At 42.8% G+C, this 17,471-nt stretch overlaps 1 protein-coding gene across 1 annotated transcript in view; it reads right to left on the minus strand.

Moving 5' to 3' along the window:
- LOC125453666 (progesterone receptor-like) overlaps window positions 1–17,471 on the minus strand; it is a 272,041-nt gene that overhangs the window by 193,870 nt on the left and 60,700 nt on the right. Inside the window, exon 3 of the mRNA XM_048533513.2 lies at window positions 7,481–7,632. Coding sequence (XP_048389470.2) covers window positions 7,481–7,632 — 152 coding nt within the window. The remainder of the gene's footprint in view (window positions 1–7,480; window positions 7,633–17,471) is intronic.

Consider the following 17,471-nt stretch of genomic DNA (forward strand, 5'->3'; position numbering starts at 1 on the left):
GTCAGGTCAGCCTAATCTTTAAATACGTCTGCTTCAGGCTCCATACAGAAAGGCATTTTCAACGTCTGACATCACCATCTACTGATCTTTCCTCCAATGGAGATAGATTAAACCAAAGCTACAGTTTTGAAGCAAATAGGAAACATTTTTGAGAAACGGTTATAAGTATGGAATCTATTTTATGTATCACTCTGTCCTTTAGTTTGTATAACATAAAATTCTGCTTGAGAAAACTTGAATCAAGCAAAAGACAGAAACACAGCAGTTCTGGGCAAAGTATTCTAAAAGTCAAGGCTGAAGAAGACCTCCTTGGAGTTTTGCCAGCTCAATGCAATTTTTTAGCTTGAAGTACTTCAGGAAAGAAAATATAGAATTATTAAATAGTTTTGTACTTTACATTTCAGTAAAATTGTACACTTAGAAATCTTGCAAAACTTGCTCTTGGTTTACAAGTACAGGATACTATAACTGTTGAAACAACCATGCAAAATATGCTATATATTTCCAAAATATTCGGTAAAGATGATTGTGGAATAGTTTTCTTTTAACAAGAAAGTGATAAATAATAAAAAAGTTTTACCGGAGGGTGCAGTGCATCCCAAAATGATACAGCCAAAGTTCAGGTTTCTTAAGCAGTTCCTTAGCTTTAGATTAGCATTCTTCAAATTCACGTATTTTAACTTTTTCACCAAAAATTATACTTTCCAATGGTTTGCAGAAAGTTCTGTTGTTTTTGTTTATACTACATGCTAGATTTTAAAATGGCATTGTTGAAATCACAATACAGCCTGTGTGGTCTATGATGTCCCAGCAAGAGACAGACTACAGCACACAGATAAGGATTATTTATTCTCTCCTCCCCTTGTACACATGTTTGAAATACCATGATAAGAGATATTTTAAAAAATACACTATCTAGAATACACTATTTTTCTGATACAGTAAGCATTCAATACCTAGAAATATTCCTACATCAGTTCACAATTCACTGTTTTTAAATAAAGTCTAACCTACCATTAGGATATGCTTCACTTAGATGGCATGCATTAAAAAAGGATTTCTACCTCTTGAGGCACCTTATAAGGATTTCTATCACATCTCCATCACTCAAATAATACATGAACCAAGAAACTGTGACTGCTACACAGAACTTTGTCATTAAAAATGCTAGAGAGGCTGCGAATTATGCTAATTATGTTTGGCATGGTACTGACAGTATAATACTTCAATGGAAGAATATATTGCTCCACATTTGTTTTCATAATCTGCAATTATTTATCTTGAAGCTATTGTGTAACATTTTGTTTAAAAAGTGAGGGAAGGGGAAATTACTATGATCCTAGCTTGACAGACCTTGATACTTAAAGTTGGAAAGCATGACTCGGACATAGTACTAGTACAGTAAAGATGTCCATCAAACATACTACCAACAGTCAGAATGACATCATTCTATTTTATGGAGACCTATTAAAGCCCAGGAAAGGATGAAGAAATGATCCCAGCTTATCGATATTGGTGAACAGTCTTCCTTTTAAAATTAGGTTCATTAATCACCTCTGGGATCAATCCTCCACCTTTCCCTAGGGCTGTCTTGAGTTCTGTGCAGCATCTATGGGCATGAAAGGCTCTGTGTAAACCAAAATTTTATTTTCTTTTCCTCACTTAACTGAGGCCATTAGTTAGCAACATAGAGGCCAAACTTTCCAAGAGGTTTCACTATGTGGGGAGAGGGTAGTTGGCTGTAGCTTTCACTCCCTAAATGTGCAGGTACTTTGGTTTTGACCATTCAGGCACAAAGATTTTAACCTCATTCTTCTCGTGCTCAAAAAGTGGTTGTAGCCAAATTTTTAGGCCACTGTATTTCAAAAACAAATGATTAGACTGGGAATCGCGCTACTGGCAAATCTATTTCCTTAATCATTCATATTTTATTTCTAAATCACGACTGCATATTTCTGATTTTAGATTAACACATTCTGTAAGTTAGGTCAGTGGCAGTTAACTTGGTCAGGGTGTAAACCAGATGTCTGACCTGAAAGTGTGACATTATCAGTCCGTTAGGATAAATGTCGAGTTTATATTTCTCCTCTACTAGACTGACAAAGATGAAACAGACACAGCATCAGTAGGAGTACATTATCACTACACAGTCATTTATCCCAATCAATAGAATGCTGGGAACAAAACTGAATGTTTTAAATGGAAATAGAATATATATTAAAAATAACTTCAGCTGTCATTCTTGACACAAATGCAACTACTTTTCTGAAATCCCATTACTTTGACATAGCATAAGCTGCTAACAGATTGAACAGAGCAATGTTTTGTCTACATGTATAATTCTGCAACAATATTATTTGAATATAATTTGTAGAACTTTAGACATTAACAGCTCAAAGGAAGGTAGTACATCCTATTGTGTTTGCACTAGGCCTTTGCTGGAGCAATTCTAAACTAATCCTACTACCCTGTTCTCTTCTCATACTTGTTTATATTCCTCTACTTTAAATATGTGCCCAATTATTTTATTAAAATGTACAGTAGTTTTATTTGTACAACCATGCAAGTGTCCAAAGGGTCAGTTCCAAGGAATGCATGAAGCACTGCTCATTATGTTGCTATTGTAAGGACACGGGTGAGAGATCAGCTCCAGCTCTTGAAGTAACATGGCCTACTATCAAGATCTCCCTTAATCTCAGTGACAAATATTTATCATTGTTAAAATTTGTTCACAGGATGTGGACATTGCATTAATTGCCCAGAGAACAGTTAAGAGGCAACCATTTTGCTGTTTGGATTTAATAGAGGCCAGACCAGATAAAAATGCTAGATTTCTTTCCTTAAAAGGACATTTGTGACCTAAATGGGTTTTTACAACAATTGTTGCCTAATCCTAACCCTAACCCTAACCCATTAATTCAGCTCTTTATTCCAGACATTTACTGAATTCAAATTTCACCATCTCCCACAGTGGGGTTTGAACCTATGTCCCGAAAACATTGGCCTGAGATCTTCATTGCTGGTCTAAGTCCTTAACTAGAAGCAAGGTCGCAGCAGGGTAAGATGCTCCAGTCGGAGTTCCTCTGCTTGCCAGTTCATTCTCCTTTATTTTTTCCTTTCTCTCCCTCTTCCCTTTGCAGTGTTTCACTGTGCCCCGCCTCCGCCCTAAACTATTTTTAACTTCAACTATTTAACTCTAAACTGAAGAAAGGAGTCGCCCCTGGTGACCAGGCAGGAGGTGAGTGCACAGGCTGTGTCCTACAGCGGCAGTGGAGTGAGAGGGGGCCAGACTGACGTTGGCAGATTGGATGTGGTTTGGAGCAAGCCCTGGAGGGGCTGAGACCCGGAGTAGGGGAGAAGCTGCATACCTAGGTCACTGTGGGGTCCTAATCCCAGAGTGTCTGGTGGCTGAGAGAGATCTTCAGCTGGGCCCTGGATCACAGGCACCATTTTTGGAGGTGGCGCTGTGAGGCCTGGAGCAGGGCTTTGGTTTCCCATGTGAAGCAGCAGCAGCAGCATGGTGCAGATTGCTGTACCCTACAGCCAGATTCTGGTGGTAGTAAAGCAACGAAGAAGTTAAGTGTGACTCTCTAAGGTATCTTTCTTCATTTTATTCTGTGAATGATGCTTATGAACAAATAACGGTGTGCACTTTTCACTGCATTTTGTTTTGAATGTACGTGACAGTAAAGTTTATTCAATTCAATATTATCACCACGTCTTATCTATCAATGTAACTCATACTAAGTTGCCTTCATGCAATAAACTATATCTTGTTTATGACAAAAGCTTCTTCTTGTGAGATTATCGGTGTCTTTTTTCTCTATCGTATTAAACCAAGCCTACCTCACCAGGAAACAGTATTGTGGCAGAAAATCTACCAGATGGAGTATACACCATGATGTTATGCCTTACACCAGGCCCTGCATCAGCTTTTCTCCAAGGCAAATCATTGCGTGCTTTTCTATGTAATGATTCTCTTCTAACCTTTTCCCCACCTGGGTTGTAATTCTGACTTAACAACTCTTCATCAATCTCTCCCCAAAGACAGCTAATAATCTTTCTTTGCACATTATAAGACCTCCTTAGGAAGATTCTCTAATAAATCTCCACTTAGCAGAGTTCACTCCAATGGTAAGCGTTTAACTATCTCAAGCTATTCCTCAAAATTGTGGGTTTCTTTTCCTTGGGTCACCCTCGTGTATGATTTGCCATGTGTTCAAAGTTTCACGATAAGAAGTTGGAAAGACAAATGGTGGGCCAGATTGGGGGGTAAAGTCCTGTAGACCAGCATATCCCGCCCCTGGCCCTGATGGGGTCCTACCTTATCAGCAGTGGCTGATGAAACAAATGTGACAAAATTACCTGATTCCCCAAAGTCAAGTCTAGGCTCCACCAATTAAGTGTATATCTCTTAAATGATCGACAAAGTAAAAGGGTGAAGTTAAAGCCATTAGCCCAGTAACAAATCAAACCAGTGCAGGATCAGCAATGAGATAACACGGTGTAAAGCTGGACGAACACAACAGGCCAAGCAGCATCAAAGGAGCAGGAAAGCTGATGTTTCAGGTCAAGACCCTTCTTCAGATTTCAAAGTGTCAGATTTCCTGCTCCTCTGATGCTGCTTGTCCTGCTGTGTTCATCCAGCTCTACACAGTGTTATCTCAGATTCTCCAGCATCGACAGTTCCTACTATCTCAGGATCAGCAGTGATTTTGGATGGGTGGTTGCAATGAAGTTAATGTTGAGCAATTGCTCCAGTCAGTGGTAATCCAGCAGAATTTGCGCTGATGTAGGGAAGGTGGCAAAAGAAGCCTCATCTGGTCCAGAGATAATGGGAACTGCAGATGCTGGAGAATCCAAGATAATACAGTGTGGAGCTGGATGAACACAGCAGGCCCAGCAGCATCTCAGGAGCACAAAAGCTGACATTTCGGGCCTGGACCCTTCATCTGGTACATTTACTTATCAACCGTTCCATGTATCAAATGTGCCCTTCAAATTGCATCAGATACCACAATGGGAATCAACAGCGCAGCACATTTTAAATCAATTTGGTGGAACGACCACAAAAACTGACTGAAAAAAAGTCAACTGTTAGTAACTTTGGCTACTAATAAAAATTAATTGCCACGTCTCTATCTGTTTAGCACCTTGGTATGAGTAAGACTCGATATTTACCAACATGTCTAAAACTACTGCTGCGAGAGAGTTCTCCTGGCATCTGATGAGAATTCATAAAGTTTGCTGTCTATTGTTTACCGAATTTTCAGTCCCTCAGTAAGGCTGTAAGTGTCGTTGAAATAGAAAGACACCACGTTCTCCTGCCCAGGAACACAAAATAGAAGAACCCATAGTTTACATGTCATATTCCCTGTACAGCTGCTGGTTAGTACCTGTGGCATCAAGATGTAGATCTTAGTGGGCAATAATTGCTGACTTAGTGGATTCATTTGGTGATAGGGCAGCAATACCATCTGTTGGCCTTCTCACCTTTGGACTTATTCAGCAAACTCAAATGGTCATAGCCATGCGGGCGGCACGGTGGCTCAGTGGTTAGCACTGCAGCCTCACAGCGCCAGGGACCCGGGTTCAATCCCAGCCTCAGGTAACTGTCTGTGTGGAGTTTGCACATTCTCCCCGTGTCTGTGTGGGTTTCCTCCGGGTGCTCTGGTTTCCTCCCACAGTCCAAAGATGTGCAGGCTAGGTGGATCGGCCATAATAAATTGCCCATAGTGTTCAGAGATGTGTGGGTTATAGGGGAATGGGTCTGGACGAATGCTTCAAGGGCTTGTTGGGCTGAAGGGCCTGCTTCCACACTGTAGGGAACCTAATCTAAATCAACTGGAGTCCACACCAACACCCTCCCAACCGATTCAATTACACCATTGACCACAAAGCGCAGGGTTCCACACATAAAGATCCTGTTGTATTGCAAAATGTAAATATTGCAAAAATAATCCTGTTATATTTTCTAGTAAGTTGTTAGACCATTGAACTAATTTGACAATAACCTTCAAATCTGTCGCTGTGTTTTGCTACACTTTATAGATGAGTGGAGTTCATCAGTCAGTAGAAACCGACTGGAACTAAGCAACCAGCAAGCTCCACTGGTTATGGCTGGATGTTTCATTTTCAGACATGATATGCATGAACCATGAAACAATAGCTGCTCTTTCATCTTGCTGTGAAAGTATTTTCAAGTATTGCACTAGTAAATGCAATGGGCACAATGCATAACATCAGAAACATCCAGTTGGATGTTCAGACTGAGGCTGGAGGAGTCCACTTTTGGTGTAGTCCCAACAATCCATGGGTTATAACAGGAAATAAAATTAGTTTTTCTTGTTACCACGTTGCTCAGTTAAGTACCTAAACGATATCAGGTTTAAATAAAAATATTTATCAACCAGGCTTCATCATAAAACACGATTATTGGTTCATTATCAAACCAAAATGTATTCAATTTGCAAACTTGTGCAATCATTTGTTAAAATACATTATTTGTAATGTGTAAGTATAAACTTTATCCTTCTAAAGATCCCCAAAAAACAAACACACCTTCGCGCACGCGTACACACGTACATTACACACACACACACACCCACCCACCCACCCACCCACCAGGTAAAATGTTAAAAAAGACATCCCCCGCAGATTTTGACAAACTGAAAATAAAAACACTGGCCAATGGGCTATTGTTAAGGGCAAAAGGGATAACGTATAGAATATTATAAAGTCTGTTGCTCTAATTTTCTTGCATGTGTGTTAAATGACCAGTCATGCATGGTTGCTTCTGAAGTCTTACTGACATGAGTACAATATTGAGATGTTCCCTCAATCTCTCTTTCTGATGAATAAGTAGGTATCACCTTGATCTCAGCAAGACGGTTTCCCTTTCAGAGATGAGAAGCCCTTCCTTGCAGGCATCTTGTCATCCAAATAATGATCAGATCAAACAAGGTACTCTCCATCCAGTCATTTTCAAACAGCCCCAAAAGCAAAGCTCACTGTAATCAACAAACATTTGATTTCTAGGAAACCTTGTTAAACGAAAAATCCCCAATGTCCACCTATAACAATATTTTTTCAAGAAACCACTCCAGATATTTGCAGAAATTCTGATATAAATCCACTACCTGCAATCCTCCAAAGCTTAAGACTTCTAAAAATTGTTAAATATGAAGTGAAGTGTTGTCACAGCACAGAAACTGAGTATTTTTTACCGAATACTCAATTGGAAAGAAATCTGAATTATAGACGATGAAGACTCAATCATCTCTGTAGCTGTTTTGAAGATTGTTCCCAACATATGCCAATGTATAGTCTATAAGCCTCAACCAAAGCAGGTTGAAAACATTTAGATCAATGGATATGCAAATGTAACCTCTTGAATAAAATGAGCAGATTTGCACAAACTTGCTGTAGGCGAAGTTCAGAATAGCATAAAACTTAATTGATATTAAAGAAAGAGTTCTACCTTCAACAGCCCTCTTGAAGAAAACCTTACAACTTCCACACGTGAGGACTCCATAGTGACATCCCGAGGCTTCATCACCACAGATCAGACAGAGCTTCTGCAGACTCAGGCCAGGGGCAAAGTGAGAAACATGGCCTCTTCCATTCTCTGGCCTTTTTAAAAAAAGAGAAAAGAATAGATTTCAAATTGACTCACCATTAAAAATAATTACAACAAAACATCAGCCAGAAGTTTTACATAAATGAGGGGTGAAATTTCACTAATTTTGTCACATCACTCTCTAAATGTAAACTATTAGTTACGTTCAATTATATATTTGTGAATGAACAACTTCACTTTTAATGTGAATGCTCTGCTGAACTCTAACTCTTGTAAAAGTGTACGTTTTTTAGTCGACAGAAATCGCTAATTGGCAGATTTTCTTTTGAAGCTCATGTTTGCGATGTATGATATTTTATTTTAATTGCCTGTCTTCTGGCTAGTGCCAATTAAGGTTAACTTTTAATGGAAGTGTAAATGGTGGAAAAAGACAGTAGTATCTTTGATGGCATCTCTGATCCAGTAATTGTAATTATTATTGGGATAATGTTAATTTATTATGCAGGACACACAAGTAATTGAGCTAGGAGGTTAAAATGGGTTAATTAAAAAAAAACTTGTTCAAGTCAATGAAATGTGAGGCTGGATGAACACAGCAGGCCAAGCAGCATCTCAGGAGCACAAAAGCTGACATTTCGGGCCTAGACCCTTCATCAGAGAGGGGGATGGGGAGAGGGAACTCGAATAAATAGGGAGAGAGGGGGAGGCAGACCGAAGATGGAGAGTAAAGAAGATAGGTGGAGAGAATATAGGTGGGGAGGTAGGGAGGGGATAGGTCAGTCCAGGGAAGACGGACAGGTCAAGGAGGTGAGATGAGGTTAGTAGGTAGATGGGGGTGCGGCTTGGGGTGGGAGGAAGGGATGGGTGAGAGGAAGAAGCAGTTAGGGAGGCAGAGACAGGTTGGACTGGTTTTGGGATGCAGTGGGTGGAGGGGAAGAGCTGGGCTGGTTGTGTGGTGCAGTGGGGGGAGGGGACGAACTGGGCTGGTTTAGGCATGCAGTGGGGGAAGGGAGATTTTGAAACTGGTGAAGTCCACATTGATACCATTAGGCTGCAGGGTTCCCAGGCGGAATATGAGTTGCTGTTCCTGCAACCTTCGGGTGGCATCATTGTGGCAGTGCAGGAGGCCCATGATGGACATGTCATCTAGAGAATGGGAGGGGGAGTGGAAATGGTTTGCGACTGGGAGGAGCAGTTGTTTGTTGCGAACTGAGCGGAGGTGTTCTGCAAAGCAGTCTCCAAGTCTCCGCTTGGTTTCCCCAATGTAGAGGAAGCTACACCGGGTACAGTGGATGCAGTATACTACATTGGCAGATGTGCAAGTGAACTTCTGCTTAATGTGGAATGTCATCTTGGGGCCTGGGATAGGGGTGAGGGAGGAGGTGTGGGGGCAAGTGTAGCATTTCCTGCGGGTGCAGGGGAAGGTGCCGGGTGTGGTGGGGTTGCACCCGAAGGTAGCAGGAACAGCAACTCATATTCCGCCTGGGAACCCTGCAGCCTAATGGTATTAATGTGGACTTCACCAGTTTCAAAATCTCCCCTTCCCCTACTGCATCCCTAAACCAGCCCAGCTCGTCCCCTCCCCCCACTGCACCACACAACCAGCCCATCTCTTCCCCCCCACCCACTGCATCCCAAAACCAGTCCAAACTGTCTCTGCCTCCCTAACTGGTTCTTCCTCTCACCCATCCCTTCCTCCCACCCCAAGCCGCACCCCCATCTACCTACTAACCTCATCCCACCTCCTCGACCTGTCCGTCTTCCCTGGACTGACCTATCCCCTCCCTACCTCCCCACCTATACTCTCTCCACCTATCTTCTTTACTCTCCATCTTCGGTCCGCCTCCCCCTCTCTCCCTATTTATTCCAGAACCCTTTGCCCATCCCCCTCTCTGATGAAGGATCTAGGCCCGAAACGTCAGCTTTTGTGCTCCTGAGATGGTGCTTGGCCTGCTGTGTTCATCCAGCCTCACATTTTATTATCTTGGAATTCTCCAGCATCTGCAGTTCCCATTATCTCTTTTTCAAGTCATCCAGGATTTACCGTCTTACTCACAAAATTCTATTCTCCAGCAATGGTGGCTTTGATGCTATGGGCACCAGTTTGCCAGCAAAGTAGCGTTTTCACTATTTTGTTTCCTGTGCAGCCCATGGCAAATTTTATCTTGCTAAGTGCAACAGCATTCTGTGCAAACATAAGGAATCTGAAGTGTAGGCAAAATGCAGTCAGATAGGCTTCATGCTAAATTGATGTCAAACCTGCCAGTTTGGATGACCCCAGTTGAGTTAATGTCCTGTTTTTAAGGACAAATATTTACAGGGTACAAAGGGAATTTCAACAATTTGCAGGTTTGTTGCGGTTTACTTTCTACTAATTGGCTCAGTTTGTTGAGGTGCTGAATGTTTCAGAGAATTACAGACAATTATAAAACTCTCCGGGCAAGATGCTGCATGAAGGGAAACCATTCTTTGTGACTGCAAGGTCCCTGAGCACATCGCTTATTTTCCTCAATGCTAGCTATCATTGAAATGCTCTATAGCCTGTAACACGAAGGGGTGGTAGTGCAGAGATAGCCAATAAAGGTCAAACAGCTCAGAGAGGGAGGAGACAGAAAGAGAATAGAGTTCTCATCAGGATGGTCTTCCAGGAGAACATTCTCTTCCTTTAGGAACAATGTGTTTGGTGTGCCTGTGATTCAGAACTGTATATTTATTGTAACCAGCCTTGCAGTCTCAGAAGAAGTCGAGGACAGCAATATCAATGGCTGTTATGTAGACCATGGCCCTTAGTTTTTTTTTAATGTCACAGTATAGTTCCAGGCTGAGACAGGCCCACATACACATGCTGTCTGTGCACTGTTCAGTCAGAGTCACTGATAGAGGCTCTGAGGCAGGAAGGGTGCCTTTATTGTTTTCTCTCTGAACTAAGTGGAGCAGGGTACCGAGTATATGGCTCTGTATTAAAAGCAAGCTGTGCTTTGGTGCCAAAAGCCCACTGAATGCACCCATGTGGTTTTGTGGGCATCACTTCACAGCACTAAATGGGCGGCAACTCTAAATGTTTACATGAGCGCAATGTGAGTTTGCTGTTTACTTATTCTCAGCATGTAATTCCAGTGAGTTCTCCTTATTCCAGCCACAGTGAAGACACACCCATCCTGTGATTGTCTGCTGCCCTAACAAGCTTTCACCACCATTCTCTATTAAAGGGTCACTGCTAGGTGATGATAGGTATCTGCTCTACACCTGGGGAATGATCTCATCTGCAATCCAACATTCCTGGCCAGGATTCATGTGTTAGGAATCAAGCTGCCATAAGCAGCTTCACGGAGCAGAATATTGCGCAACTGAAGCAATGCTTCCACTGTTGGCAGCTCCAGGAAGAACCCTGCAGTAATCCCTGCAGTAGCTAACCTGATTTGTGGTGGTCTCCAGCACTCTCTGCAATTCAACCATTAGGATGGTATAATTTTTACAACAGCTCAGGTACAAGAGGAAGGAAAGTCACAGGCAGTACATCCACTTTCCAGATAAGAAGTCATAAGCACTTCAGTCAATTTGGATTCCCATGATAAAACCTCAGTTCCCAGTGTACAATAGTCCCATCTATATACACCACCCACTCTCTGTTATAAACCATTCCAGTGTGCATTTGACAACACTCACATAAAAGTTATAACAACCATTCAGATTTCTCCAACATCTAATATTCTTCATAATCAGCAACTGGTCACTATATTGTGGTGCTTGACTTGCAATTATTTTTGCCTGCATTTGTTTTCCTACGTTCTGGTATCTCAGTCACTGCAGAACAGCTGGCCAAGGTTGTTAATGTTCATGCAGTGAGAGAATGAGAGGATGAACCAGCGCAGCTCTTGGCTTAATGGGCTCAGCTTTACCTGCAACACCTGCAGTTGGGTAGCAGTGCTTGGTGCTACCTGGCTGAGAGTTAGCAGCTGCAGTGATGGCCCAGTGGTGCACATGGGGGAGCACAATATTTTCATGCAGAGTGGAGCTCCTTCCACATTCCCAGAGCAGTAACTCAGAAATTCTAGTAATCTGTTCGAGGAGATTGCAGGAAGCCCATTCTAATGCTGGGCTTGACAGAATGAAGCTGTAACCTATTGTGTTGCACTGAAATGGCAACATACGGAGATCTCATCACCTCAGTCAGAGCTTCCATTGCTGTACTCCAATGTTGGGAGGCTGCTGCCTGGGTGGTAAAGGAAGCCGTCATATTGTTGGCTTTGCAAGCGTTCTTACGGAAGTGGTGGGAAAGGGTGGGCACCAAGTTCTGTGCAAAACCACACGCCAAGTTGAAGCCAGACTCTTCCTTATTCTAAGGTTTTGGTGTAGATCTGTAGCTCAGGTCATGGGTGTTGAGGTTGGTTAGCTCGCCGAGCTGGTTTGTTGTTTTGCAGACGTTTCGTTACCATACTTGGTAATATCCTCAGTGCAGCCTCTGTCGGTGTGTTTTCCCGCCTGGTTTTTAAAGTGTGGGGTCCGTTGAGATAGATTGCCTCACTTCCAGTTTTCCTTTGCAGTGGAATGTACGTGGGGTCGAGTTCAACGTGCTTATGAATAGCCTGTCTCATGGAGTGCCATGCTTCCCGGAATTCTCGTGCTTGTCCCTGCCTAACCTGTCCCAGGATCTTGGGACAGAATTTCTGTGTGTCCAGTCAACATCCTCATGGGAGGCCTCTGCAGTTGAGCTCATGCACAGTTTTATGCTCTGAGGAGCTGGCACACGCGTGGCCTTTCCTACTGCCCTAGTTGTTGGTCATCCTGCTCTGTGACATTCCGAACGTCAATGCTATCTCACAGCTAGCTCTAGAATACACGCAGTGACAACATTCAAGCTGACTACTTTGAGTGACCATGTCCTTTTCTTCTCAATTTATTCTGTTTTGAGGCCATTAGCCTCCAGTTCAACTGCCTGGACTGGGGGATCTGAGAGCAGAGCTAAAGGCCTCTGTCATGATGAAGGGATGTGGTATTAAGGCAAGAATATCCAATTGTAAATCATCTAAGATTGCAGAATAAAGATGAGATTCTGATGTGCCAAGCTGAATTCAACAGAAACATTCTATCATTCTCAACAGTTTCAGCTCCAGTTCTGACCACTGCCTTCAGTGACAACTGAACTAATGATGAAAGAAACATGACCTTGCCACTAAACAAAACATTTAACCAGACCTGTTCCCTTTGCCATCTCTGCACTGCTGCTCCCATGCCGATTCACATTGCTGCCAATTCTGGGTCACCCTATCTTGGGAGAGAGATAGAGGCTGCAAGTGAATCAGTGAACGTGTAGCAATATTCTTGGGAGATATTCATGCTAGAGAATTAAATACATGATTGTGGATTACAACAGTGTAATGTGTGGAAGGGCATAGCAAAGCTATGAAAAGTGAGGCAAGAATCACACTCGGTGGAGATTAGTTCTAAATGAGTGAATACAATATGATGAATGGAGCCATGTGGGAAGTTGGTAATGTAAATTATGTCTTTTTAAAACTGCATGCACTGATCTTGATCACAAATGAGATCTCTAAACTTGTTTTAGGATCACCTTCAGACCTTTGGGGTTAGGCTGGAGGGATTGACTGGAATGGTTACCATCTCCTGAGATAATGGGAACTGCAGATGCTGGAGAATTCCAAGATAATAAAATGTGAGGCTGGATGAACACAGCAGGCCAAGCACCATCTCAGGAGCACAAAAGCTGACGTTTTGGGCCTGGACCCTTCATCAGAGAGGGGGATGGGGAGAGGGAACTGGAATAAATAGGGAGAGAGGGGGAGGCGGACCGAAGATGGAGAGTAAAGAAGATAGGTGGAGAGAGTATAGGTGGGGAGGTAGGGAGGGGATAGGTCAGTCCAGGGAAGACGGACAGGTCAAGGAGGTGGGATGAGGTTAGTAGGTAGATGGGGGTGCGGCTTGGGGTGGGACGAAGGGATGGGTGAGAGGAAGAACAGATTAGGGAGGCAGAGACAGGTTGGACTGGTTTTGGGATGCAGTGGGTGGGGAGGAAGAGCTGGGCTGGTTGTGTGGTGCAGTGGGGGGAGGGGACGAACTGGGCTGGTTTAGGGATGCAGTAGGGGAAGGGGAGATTTTGAAACTGGTGAAGTCCACATTGATACCATTAGGCTGCAGGGTTCCCAGGCGGAATATGAGCTGCTGTTCCGGCAACCTTCGGGTGGCATCATTGTGGCACTGCAGGAGGCCCATGATGGACATGTCATCTAGAGAATGGGAGGGGGAGTGGAAATGGTTTGCGACTGGGAGGTGCAGTTGTTTGTTGCGAACTGAGCGGAGGTGTTCTGCAAAGCGGTCTCCAAGGACTTCACCAGTTTCAAAATCTCCCCTTCCCCTACTACATCCCTAAACCAGCCCAGTTCGTCCCCTCCCCCCACAGCACCACACAACCAGCCCAGTTCTTCCCCCCCCACCCACTGCATCCCAAAACCAGTCCAACCTGTCTCTGCCTCCCTAACCGCTTCTTCCTCTCACCCATCCCTTCCTCCCACCCCAAGCCGCACCCCCATCTACCTACTAACCTCATCCCACCTTCTTAACCTGTCCGTCTTCCCTGGACTGACCTATCTCCTCCCTACCTCCCCACCTATACTCTCTCCACCTATCTTCTTTACTCTCCATCTTCGGTCCGCCTCCCCCTCTCTCCCTATTTATTCCAGTTCCCTCTCCCCATCCCCCTCTCTGATGAAGGGTCCAGGCCCGAAACGTCAGCTTTTGTGCTCCTGAGATGCTGCTTGGCCTGCTGTGTTCATCCAGCCTCACATTTTATTATCTTGGTTACCATCTCCTACTGTGTTGTCAGTCTGCCCTGAGGATACCCTGGTTCCCTGAACAAAGGTGTCCTCTCTCCTTTTGAACAATATGGGAGAACCTTGGAGAGGAAGCTCTGGTTTGTTTCCTCACTTTTGTAGTTCATTACCGAAAACTAGAGTTATCTAAACTTGAACTATTAGCTTGCTTCCTCTCCACGGATGTTGTTTGACCCATTGTGATCTCTAGCATTTGTTGTTTTTAGTACAGATTCCAGCAGCTGCAGTAATTTGTTTGTACATTCTGTAGTTCCTTGCCTACTTTCCATTCTTCTTAAAACAAAACAATATCCCATGCCGCAGTCAGAATGCACCTTGTCTTTAAGAAGTGCAGTTTGTCTTTAAGTCGGGTGGACTCACTTTATACGGTGTTAAATTTTTACACAGTCAGGCCACATGCTGAGGCACACAGCTACCCAACAACACATTCAGCACTGGGCTGCTTGCCACAGTCATTAGAATGAGTTGGCAGCACTGAATTTGCCAGCTGCCTGTCTCACTTTGAGTAGCTACAGGTTAATTGTGCATTATGATCCCTGCATTGAATTCTGGAGTTATCCAATTTTCCCTCCTTTGTTTCTCATGGAGACTGCTGAAAGCAGCAAGACCGAAGCAGTGTGCCAGCTAAAATGAATCCAGGTATTTTGATATTTATTAAGAATTTACTGCTGTCAAGTTGGTGATGTTACATAATGGATTGAATCTTGTGCCATTCCCAAAGGTGGATTTGGTGGTGTTGGGGGCATTTAATTATGTAGAAGGGTGGCAGCTGAAGACCACATTGCCTCTACCTTTGGACAACCTAGAACACTTACTACGGCCTGGAAGTGGCCAATGATGCCTTCTGAAATGTTTCATCTTTCTTCATTTGGGAGTAAGCTATTGGGAAGCAGCGCATTTAACAGTTAGGATCATGAAAAACAATTATTCTTCATGGACTTAGGATTGGTGAAGGGTCCATCTTTCAAAGGAACCCAGTGAGTGATCATGGGAGCTGATTTTGGGAATGTGGGGAGCTTTCAGAGAGCCATTCCTTCCTTTTGACTGCTACCCACTCTCCCTACATCTCCACAATGTGACACCTTTCCTGTGCCGGGGTCCCACTTTATTCAAAGACCTTGACTGGGTGCCATTCCAGCAGCAGTCACTATTTTCCAGTGACACTGTGGAGAACCAAAGAACTGCTGGGCATTCATGACAGACAAAAACTTCTGTTTGTAGAGTACCCCTTTATCCTGGGGTGGTATGGTGACTCAGTGGTTAGCACTGCTACCTCACAGCACTAGGGACCTCGGTTCGATTCCACCCTCGGGTGACTGCTTGTGAGGAGTTTGCATGTTGTCCCCATGTCTGTGTGAGTTTCCTCCCACAGTTCAAAGGTGCAGGCTATGTGGGTTAGCCATGCAAAATGCAGGGTTTCTGGAATAGGGTAGGGTAGTGGTTCTGGCTGGGATGTTCCTCGGAGGGTGGTGTGATTTGATGGGCTGAATGGCCTGCTGTAGGGATGCTATAATTTGAAAGCCTGTTATTTGCCTCTCAAGTGGCTGTTGGTACAGTTTGTGCAAGACTTACCTGAAAGGAGGTGTTACAGTTCTAGAGCTAGTGTATGAGATATCCATCACCTCCAAAGCATGCCACCCAATTTGAGTATGAGCTACTCAGTTAATAAACACAAAACTTGTTTCCCTTTGTTAAGTCTTGTGTTGGATATGTTTTGGTTCAGTTGAACCTGTCCTTTCTATTACTTTGAAAAGTAATTTTTACATTCACTTTTTAATTTGTGTTTCAACTTAAAGCACTAGAAAACAGAACAAAGACAGTAACAAAATGTGGCATCTCACGAACAGGGAAATTGCTGTATTTTGCTTACAGAAGGGTAGTGTGTATCATATTTAAAAACACATCATTTTCCATGACACAAACTCTGACCAAATATTGATCTGTATGACTGACATGTTGGCAACAATACAACATAAAATACATGGAGAATATTTGAAACCTGTGAAGTCACAGCGAGGTACTGTGCCAGCAGTAGAGATACTTGTGGGGATAGAGTTCTCACTATGAAGGACTTGACTGATTGTACATAACATTCACAAAAAGGACATGTTTGAGAGGCACAGATGGAAACAAAGTAAATAGAGTTTTGCATCATGTTTTCTGTTTTGTTGACCACTTAGGAAGAGTATCACAAAGGCATTGTATGTCACTTTACAAAGAAACTAAGTCTAGTACTTTGACAACTATGTTTGCACCCTTACATATAATCAAAGTCCCTGCATTCCATTGTTATCTTTTTTAAAAAAACTTTTTTTTATGCTTTAGGTTGCTGTGAAACTTTGTGAAAATAAAGGTCTCATTTAATTTGTGATAAAGTTTTAAATGTTCCAAACTGAAACCTCCTCTGGACAGAAAATTCCACCACAATTTTTTTGAGCTTATATAATTAAGGCACAATATCTTCCATAGCCTTTGAGTCCTAATTTTCAGAGAGAACATGATTAGTTGCATAAGGACTTGTGAATCAGTCAGATCAAGAGGTTTTGAAACCTGTAGAAGCCATTTTATTTCATTGAATTCAGTAATCATTGGGGCATAATTCCCTTTTCAGAGAAATTACAAATTCTTGCTTTCTCTGATGTTCTTGATCCTTTATTAAATGTGGGAACACAAGCGTCTGTAACATGTTGTAAAGTTTCGATTTACTAATGATCAAATGACTGTCAGTATTGTTGTACTTCCAGTAAAGAACTTGGTCTACTGCTCAACTATTAATTAACTATTTAACCTGTATTAAAAGGGAAAGAGTTATTGATGCACATTTGGAGTGTTTAGATTTGCAAACAATGGTAAGATGACAACATTATAATGTAAAATTTACAGATCCAGCTCAGATTTTAGCCTATTTTGATCTAGGACATAAACATGACATTCTAGGTGATGCACCAAATGATAACATGCAAGAATGCAAAGTAGAAGGCATGCAAACCTCAATTCTGGATCACTAGGCTTTAAGAGCTTATCTTGCTGGAAAGAGTTTGAGG

Source organism: Stegostoma tigrinum, chromosome 6 (assembly GCF_030684315.1).
Source record: "Stegostoma tigrinum isolate sSteTig4 chromosome 6, sSteTig4.hap1, whole genome shotgun sequence".
NCBI classification, from domain to species: domain Eukaryota; kingdom Metazoa; phylum Chordata; class Chondrichthyes; order Orectolobiformes; family Stegostomatidae; genus Stegostoma; species Stegostoma tigrinum.